Raw genomic sequence first — 15,919 nt, forward strand, 5'->3', positions numbered from 1 at the left:
TAGGTTCCTAAGTAATCCGGATATTTCTTGAGTATCAGCAAACCCATACCCCAGTTTCTCCAGTTTTAGAGATTTTACAAGACAAAGTTAGGAGACAGAACACTCTAGACAAGCATACCTAGAGTGTCTTCATATTTGTTTTTAAATTCTGGACTACTCAAAGAAAGTATTCTAGGACCCTGCTTATTCAAACAATGGCTTTCCTTTGAAATAAGATCGCCTGCTTCCCTTAAAGGCATAGTAGTCACCTTTGACACGAGCTACAGAAGGTAAAACAACAAAGGGTGTGGGGAACCAATCTCAGTGCTGGAAATTTTCTTAAAAAACCGATTTAAATTAACTCCCATTTCTAGGTGTCTGGCCTAGTCCAGAAGATGCAAACAGCAGGTTAGATCAATCATCCTTCTTTGAGTCCTACAGGAATTGTTTGATGTGGAGGAGGGAGAGGCTGGAAAGGGGAGAAGGTATCGTGAAGAGCTGCAAAAACGGAGCAAGAAGAATATTTGGGGGTTGAATTACCCCATAAAGATAGACATAGCAACAACAACAAACAAGTTCAAAAAAGCAAAACAATCTCACCTGGTCTGAGATTTTTATAATAAAATATTTAATGTAGTTCTCTCTCACCTCAGCCCATTAGGAGTGTGTATGAGTGTGTGTGTGTGCGTGTGAGAGACGGAGAGGGAGACTGATGGCACAGATGAATGGGGAGCCAGAAAGATAAGGTGGGATAAGGGGCTCTGAGACGTCAGGGTGTCTACTGTCCTGGGAACCTTTGAAAAACACTCCATGACGAATTACATTATCTCCGGGCTTAGAAAATACCGAGAGAAAGATGGGAAGACAAATCAAAGGCTTTGGTAAACGAGGCGCAGCTTTGTGTTCAGGTCTGCCTTAGGTTTTGCTTTGCGCGATGCGCAGGAGGGGGGAGAACCGGACAAAAGGAGGAGCTCGAGGAAGGAGGTGGGGTGGGGAGGGGGAGGCACTTCTACCTGCACACACCTCCGCTGGGAGGTAGGGATGCAAATCAGGTCTCCCAGAGTGGACAATCAGGAGTCAGGTGAGGGAATTTGGGTCCCCACCTCCTCAATCTGGAGTGTGAGCACGTGTGCGGTGTTCTGGGACCTTTGTCCCGCAACGTCACGCCTGGCGGGCACCCCTAAGCCCCTTTTTCTTGTCGTCGGATTCTTTTTTCCTCCACACCCCACCTCGAGAATCGCGAATCCCCTTCACCCCCGACACACACATCAATTTCCTCCCGCGTTGCTGCGGGTAAGAGCCCTCAGCACTGCGATTCCGATGAGTGTGCGGAGCCTTGCACCCCCAGTTGCTGAGAGCCGCACCAGCCTCCGCCGGCTCAGCGTTGGTGCGGGCGGCGAGCCTCGGCTCGGACACCACCGCGCTCCTGCCCCCGCCGGCCAGTCCTTCGCCTGTCCCGAGGCAACACTGCCCGCCCTGCGCTTTCCGGCTCTCCGCTGACTGCAGGTCTGTCCTGTGGGGCTCCGGCTCTCGTCCGCTCGGCCTTCGAAATTCCTGCAACATCCAGAACACAGAAAATAGACTCATCACCTAATTCGCCAGGGAACCCCAGAGCACGGCGGGGCCCCGGCGCTGCCTCCTCCGACTCCTTCCCCCCACCCCCCCCCTCGGTTCCCCGCGGCCCCGGGCCCCCCCCCCGCGGGGGGGCCCCCCCCCGCGGCAGACAAAGGGCCTGGGCAAACTCGCCGCCTGGCCTCCTTGCACTCCGGGGAGGCGGCGGCGCCCACGGTCGATCGCGTAGGAGGCGCGCGCGGGGCAAGAAGCCGCGGCGGCGGGAGCGCGGCATGGGGAAGAGCCGCGAGATGCGCCTGACCCACATCTGCTGCTGCTGCGTCTTTTACCAGCTGGGCTTCTTGTGGAATGGGATTGTTTCAGGTAAGTTCTTCCGTTACTTTCCGGCTTGATTCCCAACTTCCCCCAGCAAAGTTGGAGAACGCACTGGGAGGGAGGGCTGGTGCAGCCCGTGCGCTGGGAGCGGGGCTCAGTGGGTAGCAATAAAAATGAGCGTGACGGTGTGCATGACAGGGTGACGCTCGTAATCCAAGCGCACTTCTCCCTGCCTCGTTTTAATCATCTGTGAAATGGTTAGTTTTCCCCTAATGAGGATAGTAATATTTGCAAAGGTACGTTTACAACACCTGGAGGAAAATTGGGAGGTACGTAAATTGATAGTGATGCTTTGCTTTGGCATATGCTTAAGAAAATCACTTAATTGTGCTGGAGTCTTTGCACCGGTTTTCCTTTCAGTAATTAAGTGCTGTAACCAAATTTTGCTCCCCCCTCCATATAATCATACTTTTATTCTGAAAATGCTGGGGTCCATAATCTGATCGCAAGCCCTCAGGGGTTGCGGGAGTTTCAGGGGCTGGACGGGTGGTCCTCAGTGCATTAATGCGTACGCCTTGTATTGGTGCAGAGTGAGAGCTTGGGAATGCTTGTGCTACTGGAACCGCGGCACTTCAAGCCCGGCTTTTCTCTCTGCCCCGCCCGCAGGGCTGCAGTTCGCCCCCGACCGTGAGGAGTGGGAAGTCGTGTTTCCTGCACTCTGGCGCCGGGAGCCAGTGGACGGGGCTGGCGGCAGTGGGGGCAGCGCAGACCCGGGCTGGGTGCGAGGCGTTGGGGGCGGCGGGAGCGCCCGTGCGCAGGCGGCCGGCAGCTCTCGCGAGGTGCGCTCCGTGGCCCTGGCACAGCTTGAGGAGCCCTCGGAGGGCCAGCCCGAGCCCCAGCGCCGGCCACCGCCGCCGCCGGAGGGCGAGGAGGACGAGGAGCTCGAGTCTCAGGAGCTGCCGCGTGGATCCAGCGGGACTGCCGCCCTGTCCCCGGGCGCCCCGGCCTCGTGGCAGCCGCCGCCGCCCCCACAACCGCCCCCGTCCCCGCCCCTGGCCCAGGCTGCTGAGCCGGATGGCGACGAGGTCCTGCTGCGGATCCCGGCCTTCTCCCGGGACTTGTACCTGCTGCTACGGAGAGACGGCCGCTTCTTGGCGCCTCGCTTCGCCGTGGAACAGTGGCCGAGTCCAGGCCCCGGCCCCACGGGGGCAGCGGCCGCCCCGAGCCCTTCCGCGCCGCCAGACTCCTCCTGCTTCTATACCGGGGCGGTGCTGCGGCATCCCAGCTCGCTGGCCTCTTTCAGCACCTGTGGAGGTGGCCTGGTAAGCGTCTTACTTCCCCAACTCTCAACCTTACGCTACCATTCATCGGGTTCCCCGCGTAGACCAGTCTGATTTGCATGCACCTCCTCCCGTTTCCACGTGCTTCCGCGGTACTTGGTTCTGGTCTGCACCACACTGATGTCTAGAGTATTCGCCTAAGATGGAACAGCTCCAGGGCAGTCAGTGAATGGGAAGGCTAATGGGATGGATAAATGGCCTTTTCCTTCTATAAGTTTATATACTTCTTTCAAATACTATTTGAAATCCTCTCTCTTTGTAACTTCTTCCCACTGGTTCTATTTCTTTCTTTCCTCCAGGGTTTTCCAAAATAAGCGGACCACGTGGTGGCTTTTGCTAGATTAGAAGACGGTCTGCTCATTGCTGAATCTCCTCCATGTTTGCCCTCCACCCCCAGTTCCTCATCTATTATCTTTCAGTTTTTTCATGTCCTGCCTCAAGGTTGTCAGAGCAGTTCTCCAGGGAATTACGCTCTGACAGCTGTCTAGAATCTAAATACATCCACAACTATCCTGGACGCCTGTTCACTAAGCTGTATGAGAGACAGGAGTAGGGAAGGAATAAGCTGACATACTGAGGCTGTTGACTAATAGGTGACATTAGAATCCAATCAGTATCCAAAGAGTTATGGTTCTATGATTTGACATATCTTTTCTAAGACTTAAATTTTATTTGGCAGTAGTTTCTTTTTCTTTTCTCACTGGGTGGGGGAAAGTAGCAAGGGTAAGAGCCTCGCTAAGAAGCCTATTGGCACTGCAAAGTAAAAGCCATTTACTCTGTCTAAATAATGTAGATTATCATTCAGTTTTTACCTCTGCCTTGACCCAGACATTGGGACTATTGTTACCTTCCATTAGATGGCCTCTACTTTTAGGTTATGGAAAAACCGACAAAGTATTGAAAAAAACCCATGTGATTAGTGGTTTCTTTTTCCTGTTTATAGTGAGCCATTGATGAAATCCAAAAGAACTTGTCTGAACTTCTCATGTGGAGAAAAATCCAATAGCAATAGGTAGGGGAAAATAACAGCACAATAAAGCCACCCAAAATCATGGTATGGAAAAAGTTAAAAAAATCCAAACAAAATGAAACTGTGAATTTTTACCGTTGGCCTTCTAGGTCCCATAGTCAAATGATGTAAATTGCTGAACTGGGCTGTGTTTTACCAGATTCTCATAATGATGAATATTCAAATATGGACATTTTTTATCCATGAATAAAAAAAAAATGGGCATAGAATTGAATGAGAAGCGTTTAAAATTGTTTTTTGTGGAACTGATGTTTGAACACTTCACTGGGGAAAACATTTTGTGGGGATTTCATTGTCCACTAGCTTTTGGCTGGGGATTAAATAATTATATATAGAATGTTCCTGGTGTGGTAGGAGCAATAGGGGATAAAGCATTTCACTATGTTGAAATGTGGCTTTTGGTCAGATTTTCCAAATGAGCTATGCCTTCTCTCCATATTTAAAGCAGCAAAGTCAGAATTATGAGTAGGTTTTTCATGGTCTGAATAGGAGTTTGACATACCTCCATGTTTATCACATTGGACTTTTACTCACTTTTTCTATTAGCCACATATGTATATGTTCTGAACTGGGAAGTCTTTGTTGTTGAGGAAAACTGACGTTGCCAGCAATACAGTATAGCAGTCAGACTTTGAGTAAAAAGTTAGGCAAATAGCCAAGAAGGGTGAGTTGTTACTCCAGAACTTGTTACTGCCAGTCCTTTTCCCTTATGAGCTGGTGAATTAGGAAAGAGAGAGCGTAATTTGTTATCTGAGCTTTGGCATTGGCTTGTTTCTTTGTGATGGACAAATTCTTACCTCTCTGAGCTTCGATTTTCATAAATAAAATGAGATAGTCTGATTACTTAATTAAATTACAGTTAAGATTCTGTTGAAGGGTAAATGCGTTCTAGATACTGTGCTAGGTCAGATATTAGAAGGACATCATATACAAGTAGATCCTGGGTGGTGCAAACAGTTTATGCTTGTCTGCTAACCTAAAAGTTGGCAGTTCTAACCTACCCAGCAGCACCGTGGCACAAAAGCCTGGCGATTTGCTTCTGTAAAGATTACAGCCAAGAAAACTTTATGGAGCAGTTCTACTCTGTAACGCATGAGGTTGCCATAAGTAGGAGTTGACTTGACGGCAGTGGGTTTGGTTTTTTTTTTTAATGACACAAGTAGCCATAAAACAATAACATACCAGCACAATGAATGAAAAGTAACCAGTTGCGGTTGAGTTCATTCAACTCACGGCAACCCTGTGTGTGTCAGAGCAGAACTGTGCTCCATAGGGTTTTCAATGGCTGATTTTTCGGAAGTAGATCACCATACCTTTCTTCTCACTTGCCTCTGGGTGGACTCAAACTTCCAGCCTTTCAGTTAGCAATGAAGCATGTTAACTGTTGGCACCACCCAGGGACACCAAATCAAACATTTTGCCTGAGGTGAAATCTTTCTGGGGGAGTTAGGGAAGGCTTCCTAAAGCACAGGGAATTTAAGTGGATTTTGAAGGATAGGGAGACTGTCTCCAGGGAGAAAAAGGGTGGAGGGGTGTTTTAGGTAGGGGGAAGAGACTGAGTGGAAGTATGATAGTGCGTAGCCTGCGAAGGGAATGGAAAAAAAAGAAAAAAAAGTCTTCTTTGACTAGGACAGAAGGTGCGCTGGAGGAGACTAATCCTAAAAAGTATGTTGGGAATAGACTTCAAAAGCCTTATCTGCTAGAGTGTGGACTTTTTCTGTCTAACTATAGATGTTCACCAACTACATTCCTGCTCCTCTGTATTCCCAGAATTCTGTAAACCTGTGATTCTAATGTGAGGAATCATGGTGCTTTATATGGCAGTTAATTATTTGTAAATGCAGCTGCCTTTAGTTTGCATTTTTTTCTTCCCAGTTGGTAGAGACTTTCTGATTGCACAGAAGAGAGTAGACCTTCAGCGTACCTTTCCTTCCTCTCTTTTCAGTATTTGGTTTTGTTTAGTGGTGCCTGAACTACTCAAAACCCTTTGGACTATTACATATCTGAAAGGGTCCAAAAGTGTTGATCAAGGGCAGTAGATCATCAGCTATCCAGCATTGCTGGGTGATAGAAATTGACAAGATTGGCCAGTTTGTTCTCCAGAAAGCCATCTAAATTGTGTTGGGAAGGGAAAAGTCCTGGAATGGAAATTTTGGATACGGGGTCAAGTGCTGCCTCTTCAAAGTACTTAACCTTTCTGGATCTCATTTTCCCTATTTTTAAAATGCACAAATTGTATTTGCATGTCTAGCAGTTGATCTATGGAGTATTTTTATTATGTCTGTTTCCTTCTTGTTAGTCTCTAAAATTAATAAACTTATTTGAGCCATATATTAGACCTCATAGGCACATAAATGTCTTAATACTAATGAATTAAACATATATTGAACAACTTCTATGAGGGAGAGGCATTCTGCAGATACAGAGAATACAAAAAGATGAATAAGCCTTGGTATGTTTCAGGGAACTCCCAACCTAGTTTGCCATCCACAGACCTAAACAGGGAAATACACTAGGTTGAGATAGGTACAAATAGGGGTGTGCCCCAGGTTCTATGATGGTACTGTCTTGTTCATCTCTTTTTGTTTTCAGTACTGTGTAAGATACCTAGTTCTTGGTAGGCACTCGGTAAAATATCACTGAGTAAAATACAACACGTGAAGTACTTTATTATGTTTTAAATGGTATCTTAAAAAAATACACAAAAGCAACAAATTAAATTCCATGAAACAGTGCAACTATTATGTTTGCTCAAAATTAACTCAATGATTATTCTTTAAAGCATACCTAAGCTCTGGGCCAAGGTAAACTAAAACTCGTTGCTGTCCGTCGAGTCGATTCTGACTCATAGCAACCCTGTAGGACAGAGTAGAACTGCCTCACAGAATTGCCAAGGAGCACCTGGTGGACTTGAACTGCCGACCTTTTGGTTAGCAGCCATAGCACTTGAGGTAAACTAGATCAGTGCATATCTTCACTATGGTTCTCTTTAGGCAGAATATTGAAATGGCTAGCAGTAATATTTCGATTGTTTGTCCAGGATGATAAAGAGTGACTACTGAAACTGTTATCAGTTTATCTACTTAAATTAAACTTCTATAAAACCAGTTATCATCAGGTCAGCCTCAACTCATGGAAGCCCCATGTGTGTCAGAGTTGAACTGTGCTCTTGGGGTTTTCAGTGGATGATTTTTCAGAAGTAGATTGCTAGGCCTTTTTTCTAAGGTGCCTCTAGGGAGACTCGAACTTTTGTCCTTTGGTGAGTGGCTGAGCACGTTAACTGTTTGCACCACCCAGGAATTCCAAGAGTTTTATACAGTAGTCATTTTGATTAATTTTTGATACAGGATCTAGAGTCCTGTATAAATTCATTGTTGGCAGTTTACTCTCTTATTTGAATCAAATTCTTCCCTTTCCATACTAGAGACCCAAATTCAGTTCCAGGCCAATGTACCTCATGTGAAGCCACCACTAGTGTGTTGGTGGAGGCTTGTGTATTGCTATGATGTTGAACAGGTTTCAGTGGAACTTACAGAGTAAGATGGACTAGGAAGAAAGGCCTGGCAATCACTTCCAAAAATCAGCCAATGAAAACTCAGTAGATCATAACGGTCCTATTTGCGATCAATCATGGGATGGCACAGGACCAGGCTGCATTTTGTTCCCTTGCACACTGGGTCACCATGAGTTGGGGCTAGCTTGACAGCAGCTAACAACAACAGCATTCTATTTTATGGCAAGGTTTGACCAATTAATAAATATTTTTGAGCATCTACTTTGAGCAAGGCATTGAATCCAGTACCAGTGTTGAAGCAGGAGGGGAGGGTGTCAAGGCAGGGATGGGGGAAGGGTAATGCATAACAAGAACTGAGTAGAAGTAGAACCAGCAACCAAATGAAAACAATTAAGATTGCACATTGACCTCACACATCTGCTTTCTTCTTTCAAGCCAAATCTTCAGACACCAATGATAGAAAAAATAGTATCATGAGAGAATGCCATCAGTACACCAGGCATTTTGTGTATCTCCTGAAAAATTGAAAACAGTTTGGATTGGATTTATGGAAAACCCAGACCAAATACCAAAAACCCATTGCCATCGAGTTGATTCCAACTCATAGCGACATTAGAAAACAGCTGTGAATGGTGGTAGCTATGCCAGAGATGCTGCTGCCTGCTCAGGGAAGGGGACTGTAGAAGTAGAAGGGGACCCTAGGGCAACAGTGTCATTGGCTGGGGAGTAAACACATTCTCTTTCTGACATCCACTTATGCCAAGCAGCAGAAGCCAGTTATATATTCGTAGGCAAGAGCCCTGGTGGCAGAGTGGTTGAGAGCTACAGAAAGCTACGGCTGCTAACCAAAGGGTTGACAGTTTGAATCCACCAGCCATTCCTTGGAAACTCTATAGAACAGTTCTACTCTGTCCTGTAGGGCTGCTATGAGTCAGAATTGACTCCACAGCAATGAGTTTGGTTTGATTTTGGAGGCACGAGCAGTGAGAGTAGAGGCAGCACTATCCCACACATGTTAGTGATACTCAGGGGGAAGAAAGAGTTCCCATTGCCAGAAGATGAGCTACTGGCTCCATTTACCCTGGAGAAAATCGCACGAAATAACAGGAGAATAGCCGGGTAAACTGAACTAGTTTACAACAAACAGGTGAATAGGGAAACAAACAAACAGACAAAAAGCTGATACTGAAGGATATCACACTTAGAAGAAGATGAACCATTTGAGAGTCATCAAATTCTGATAAATTAGTACATGAAAAAACAAAATAGAGTCAGTAGAAGAATACTTTAACATAACTACAATGACCAGCAGTTTAAGAACAGATATTCATTCATGGAAAAAAAATGAGTACCAAAAAAAAAAAACCAGAAACAAGCTGATATCCACAAAAAAATGATTAGATACAGTAAGTCCTTGGCTCAAGAATGTCAGATTTACGGACAGCTCCTTACCTTTTAATATGTAAATTTGCCCTTACTTTGAAACTATTGAACCAACCCTACTTGGCAACAAATTCTTCATCACAATCACCTTCGCTTGCTGCATGTGCAGCTTTTAAATCATTGAAAAGCCTTCGAGCCTTTTCTTGCACTAAAGTGAGGCTAAATAAGAACTGTATGCACCTGTTCCGACTTACCTACCAATTCGACTTAAAGACACACTTAGGAAGAGATCTTGTTCATAACCTGGGGACTGCCTGTACAATGGAACTGAAGTGATATGTTCATTAGAATAAAAAAACTCAATAGATGAGTTAATAAGCAAATTTGTGGCCTGGAAGGTTCAACCCAGAAATTATCCCAGAACATAGTACAAATAGATGCTAAGTATGAAAAAAAAGTTATGAGCCGTAGATCATGAATGCAGATGGTCCAAAATTCCTCAGTAGGAGTGCCAGAAAGAGAAAAGTGAGAAGCAGAAGTCATCAAAGAAACACAACAGAAACACTTTTTATCCGGTAGGATTTGGAATGGAAGCTACTTGGTTAATGAAGTAAATCAGTTAAAGGATAGAACTTTAAAAATGCATGAAAATTCACCCTAAATATTTTATTCTAATTTAAATCACCAACATATGCATTCATCAGCCAGGATGTGAATGTGAGGACAAAAGCTTTTATTTACATGTGGCTCAAATAAATGAAGTTCTAGGTTATCTGTCTTGGATGAGCCTAACTCAGCATTCATCAAAACCAATTTCCAATACAGGTTTCTGTATTTGGAATAAAAATTAAAAACAAACACAAAGCAATTTACATGCAGAATCCAGGATTTTTACATTTTTCACATCTTTTACAGTTGTCTGAAATAAAAACAGAGCAATTATTTTAGCAACTTAACTTTCTCAAGTTTTCCTAGAACCAGAAATGTCTTTTGCACTCATATTTCACTGGCTTTCATATTTAGTGTTTGATTAAATTCTGTAATTACAGATGTTGTACCTACATGCGTTCTAACAGCTATAACTGACGCTTAGTAAACATACAGGCCAACTGGTATAAATAATTGTGTGCAACAAGACTAGGGAAGAGTTTACTAGCTGTGGCATGCCTCAGTGATCATATTGTCCAGGTGGTGTGCAGAGTGCTTTTTAACTCAGTGGTTCAAGTTGAATTCGTTGATAGAACCAGTGTTGGTTAGGTGAAGGTTAAGAGATTCTTTTTTTTTGGTATCACAATAAAAGTTATCAGAGGTAAAGAAAGACACAAACCTTCAGACTGAGAGAGATCAACCACCAAACTAAAAGGGGTATTTGTTCAAATCCCATTGGATTGAAGTGTTCCTGTTATTTTGGGACCCAAAATTAGACACAATATAGCAGCAGATTAGAATATCAAGGATAAAGAAGAAAAATCCTACAAGTTTAATAAAGAAGAGATTATTAACAATGGAATGAGTGTCAGGGTAACATTAAAGATTGAATCAGTAATACTGGAAGCCAGAGGCTCATGGGTTGATATCTTCAGAGTACTGAGGAAAAGCGATTTTGAATCCAGAGTTACATACTCAGCCAAACTACCTGTTTTAGTTGAGGGTAAAATAAAATTAAAAATTTTCAAAATTACAAGGACTCAAACTTTACCAACAGAACCTTCGAAAGGTGTGCAATGAAAAGTCTTCCTCTAATACTTGTCCCCCAGTTATTACTGAGAGTTCTTCCTAGAGGTAACCAGGCTTATCGGTTTCTAGTGTATGATCTAGGGGTAGTTTATGAATAAACAAAAATATGTATATGTAAATTTAAAGCTCTTTTTTAAACCCACGTTGTTATACACACATACATGCTTCCATACAAAATTGTCACACGAGTGCATAAAGTGATTCTCCTTTCTTTTTTGGTAGCTCCATTTTATCTCATTGCAAGTGTGTGCTAAAAGCTTTAACCACTTTGGTGTTAATGGACATTTGATTAATTCCAGTATTTTCCTGTTATGAAGAATACTAAATATATAGACCTTGGTGATAGACCATTGTCCTATGTCATGTGTATCTGTGTCAAAGGGCATGCACATTGGTAATTTTAGGAGGTATTTACTGATACACTCCATAGAGATGGTGCCACTTTGCATTCTCAGGGCTGCAGAGAATGAGAGAGCTTCTTTCACCTATGTTGTAACCAATATATGTGTTATTAAAATGTTTGATCTTTGTGAAATCTAATAGATAAAAACATGTTAACTTAGAGTTTTAATTTACATTATTTTTGTGTATTACTAGTAAGGTTGAGCATCATTACCTATTTTTAAAAGTCATTCTTATTCTTTTCCTGTAAACTTTTCTGTTCATATCCTTTACTTGTTTTTCTGTTAGGTTTTTGGTCTTTTTCATTCTACTTCCAGAGCTCTTCATTAAAAAGATGCACATTGATCACAAAATAATACCTGCTGAGTATGGAAAGGAGCCCTGGTGGCACATTGGTTAAGTGTTCATATGCTAACCAAAAGGTTGGCAGTGCAGATCCGCCAGCTGCTCCTTGGAAACCCTGTGGGGCAGTTCTCCTCTCTCCTGAGGGTTGCTGTGATCGGAATTGACTTGACGGCAATGGGTTTGGTTTGGTTTTGGAGTATGGAAAGTTTAGTGATCTCACCATCAAGAGATGACCAGTTAATTTTTAAGGTTTATACAGAAAAGGAAATAAAGATACCAAATAAACATTCAAAAATTTCTCAAACTTATTGGTAAGGAAAAGAAAATTTTCTCAAACATCATTTTTGGTTCATAAGACTAGTAGAACGTATGCAGATTGGTAATACATGCGCACATGCCTGAGGGAACACTTACTCATTGTAGGAGAGTAAAACTGGTCGAGCTTTGTATGCAGGCCACTTGGCAATATTTATTAAAATTTTAAATGTGCTTTACCCTTCCTTCTTATCAGTTCCCCTTCCATTAAATCCCCACTTTAGAGAATTATTCAGATATGTGCAAAAGATTTATGTATAAACTTGTTTGTTACAGCATTGTTTTCAAGAGCAAAATGCTGTAAATGTTCATCGGTAGTGGACTAGCTAAAGAGCCCCAGTGGCATGTTGGTTTCACCTGCTAACCTAAAGGTTAGCAGTTGGAACTCACCCACTGGTTCTGTGGGAGAAAAGACCTGGTAGTCTGCTCCCATAAAGATTGTTGTTGTTGTGTGCCGTTAGTTGATGTCGACCCATAGAGACCATATAAGACAGGGTAGCATTGCTCCATAGGGTTTCAAAGGCTGTAATCTTTACACAAGCAGATTGCCACATCTTTCTCCCGTGAAGTGGCTGGTGGCTTCAAACCCCCTGACCTTGTGGTTAGCAGCTCAACTTATAACCAGTGTGCCACCAGGACTCTATCGTAAAGGTTAAAACAGACAGACAAAATAAACCTGTTGCCATCAAGTTGATTCCAACTCATAGTGAACCTATAGGACAGAGTAGAATTGCCCCATAGGGTTTCCAAGGAGCAGCTGGTAGATTTGAACTGCTGACCTTTTGGTTAGCAGCCAACCTTCTAACCACTGTACCACCAGGGCTCCATGTGAAGATCTGCCTAGGAAACCCTGTGGACAGGTCTACTCTGTCACATGGGTCACTGTGAGTCAGAATTGACTCAACAGCATCCAACAACAACAGTGGACTAGCTACATCTATACTGTACTGAATGCTGGAAGAATAAAAAGATAAATAGTTCTTGTTCAAAGTGTTTATAGTCTTGAAGGAGCTACTTCTTTGCCTCAACCTTATTCCCGCCATGTGTTCATCGGTTCTTTGATTTAGTAAGTACTCAATGTCTCCTTATTGGCTAAATAACTGGTCTTTAAGTGCACATCTCTTTAAAGCATCCTCTGGTTTTAAAGTTTAAAGTTTAGAATGGCATGGGTGATTATGGTAGTGGTGACAGTGACACGTGGGAGAAGTTCTGTACTTAGAGTGGGGCAATGTGCAGATAGGCTGTCCTTATTTAAGGAAGCAATATAGTGGATTCTAATAAACAGAATCATCATGCTAGTGGGATAAGTTATGTTGTATGTTAACAATTTACTGAACTCTTTAATCATGAATTAATCTGTCTATTGCCTAAGAAAATTCAGACATGGATCAATTTTGGGGGAAGAATTTTTATTTATTTAATAGTAAATTATTGATTTAAGGTTTATTAACTGAATCATAAATATAGTACACTATTTAAAGCAGAAAAAAAACTTTGAGTCTGGAAGTATTTTTTATGCAACACTACAGCAGCACATTTTTATTGAAGTCATGCACAATTTAATGTTTCCATTTAATTGCAGTTACATTTTTTACCACAGATAGTTTTATGGCATTGTATTTGCAAAAGAGAGAACAATCAGATAAGTTCCAGATTCCTTATAGACGGGAAATGTGGTAAATGAGGGCAGTCCTGACGTGTTTTGAGACAAGGGGAGAGCCAGTAGTCCCTATTGGATTATTATTTGGGTGGGTGGGTGGGGGTTCCTGAAAGGAAGTTTTAAGATATCCCTCAGCCAAGTGAGGACCATAATTTGATGCAGAGTGCATTTAGGGTGCAGCTATAGTGACTACATCGTCTTGTCTCCATCTCATCTTTTCTGATGCCAAGCCCTAGACTGAGAGAAGTGAGAAAATGGGAGCTCAGCCATTTCAATGCTACCCAGATATTTTCACAGAATTATTGCATGGTGGTGTTGGGAAGGACCTTGGGGATTAGATAGTTTAGTCCTTACCTTTTCCAGCAGGGCAGACTTGATTTCATATCATAATTAATGTGTGTATATCTGTAATAAATTATTAACTGTTAAGGTCTTAACTCAGATGATCAGGGAATGGAGCTAATAAGCCCAGGCCAGCTTTGGCATGATTAAACATTCTGCTGTCCTATTGCTTTTCGTTTAAGGTCTAAACATATTTATTTCTTTTTTGCTTTCACAAGCACATACAAAAGAGAAACATGAATATGTTTTGCCCCATTGTTTTTCTTCATTCCCCTTATTACTGCCTGGCTCCACATAAAAATGATCACTTTCAACAGTGAGCCTACTTCATCAGCCCTTTGACCCTGTCTCTTGGTGCCCTGTTTCTTAAAGTAGGCTGTGCAGACTTCTGTATCGAAATCATGAATGTTGGGGAGTGAGGGTGGGGAAGTGGTAGTTGGGGATTCTGTATTAAAAATTAGATTTCTAAGTTGAACCTCAAACCCAGTGAATGAATTTCAAAAGAACCTAAGGTAATTCTTACACAAGCTAAAATTTGAGGACAGCCATTGTGGCGGCTCAGAAAATTCCAGAGCTCTGGATCCTTACTGACCGGATTTGCATCCACCAAACTTCATGCCCCAGGAATCTTGTGTGAGTTTTAATCCTTGGCATCCCCTTCTTTAGCTTGCAGCCTGGTAGAGATTACTACTTCCTGTCCTAGCTTTCTGCACCACCCCAGGAACCCTTTCAGATGCTATTGAGCTAGAGAGGATTTTCTGGATTTCAAATTATTAATCAACAGTCTACAAATGTGAACTAATTGGGAGATAATATTATAATGGGAACTTAATGCCAGTATGAATGCTTTGCTTCTTTTTAGATGATGCAAAGGTAAATAAAAGTTGAAATCTGCTCCCCGTTCTAGAATTTGGAAATAAATAGGGCTAAATTATTTCAAGCCACCATCAAGAGTTTTATGGATAAAATAGTAGGAGATTACTCCTACTGTTTTACAATACTTATTATAATAGGATAAAAATTATCAAAAATAAAGGAAGAAATATACCTTCAGATTGAAATAGACCTACCATGCCACCAAGTTTAGATGGGGATAAATGAAGACCCAGGTATATTGAGGAGGAATTTTAAAAAATCAGCGATAAAGAGGAAATTGTAACTGCTTCCTAAGTGATTATCTATGCTGGGATGGCTGTACAGATGATCAGATTAAGACAGTCTTGTAAATGCAAAAGAATTAAATGGTAAGCAGTTAAATGACACAGAATAACAAGTCTTGCTCATTCACATTCAAAGTGTTAGGATGGCAAGAGTCCCATAAAGCTCACTGGAGTGAACAGTCAAAAACCATTAACATGCTAAGAGAAGTGGATAGACAGGTTAATTATATCAGCTGATGAGGTTAGTGCAGTTGGACTATGATAATTTGGATTTGAATGTATGTAATAGCAACTAAAATGTGATAGGTACATTTTCATTATCAAATTATTATACTACCAATGAATACTTTATTCTGCCCGATTCATAGATAGGCAGTTAAGTTATTGACAGAGGAACTTACGTGTCATTAACCTATGTAAGGTCTTTGTGTGGTGCCACTCTTGTGTCCTTGCAGATAAAGTAAATAGAACTTCAAAATTATATTACAGCAAAATAGAAAATCTGAGTAATTCATTATAGAAATAACAATCATGAGCTAGATGTTCCCCGAGACCATGGTCGCCAGAGCCCTCCGCCCAGCAATTCAGTCCCTCAGGGAGTTTGGATGTGACTGTGGGGCTTCCATGACCTTTCCTAGTACAAGTTGTGCTAGTTTCTCCTGTATTGTGTACTGTCTCACCCTTCACCCAAGATACCACTTATCTATTATCTATTTAGTATTTCCCCCCTCCACCCCTCCCATCTCTGGTAACCAACAAAGATTGTTACATTTTGTGCGTAAACTTTTTCATGGGTTTTTACAATAGAGGTCTCATACAATATTT

General features: G+C 42.5%; 1 protein-coding gene across 1 annotated transcript in view; it reads left to right on the forward strand.

Annotated features, from left to right (window-relative positions):
* Window positions 1-1,823: 1,823 nt before the first annotated feature.
* The window catches only part of ADAMTS19 (ADAM metallopeptidase with thrombospondin type 1 motif 19), a gene marked incomplete at its 3' end in the record, with an annotated part of 285,099 nt that continues 271,003 nt past the window's right edge, over window positions 1,824-15,919 (forward strand). The window contains exons 1-2 of the mRNA XM_004384305.2: window positions 1,824-1,914; window positions 2,533-3,188. Coding sequence (XP_004384362.2) covers window positions 1,824-1,914; window positions 2,533-3,188 — 747 coding nt within the window. The remainder of the gene's footprint in view (window positions 1,915-2,532; window positions 3,189-15,919) is intronic.

Source organism: Trichechus manatus, unplaced genomic scaffold (genome assembly GCF_000243295.1).
Source record: "Trichechus manatus latirostris isolate Lorelei unplaced genomic scaffold, TriManLat1.0 scaffold00121, whole genome shotgun sequence".
Taxonomy (NCBI): domain Eukaryota; kingdom Metazoa; phylum Chordata; class Mammalia; order Sirenia; family Trichechidae; genus Trichechus; species Trichechus manatus.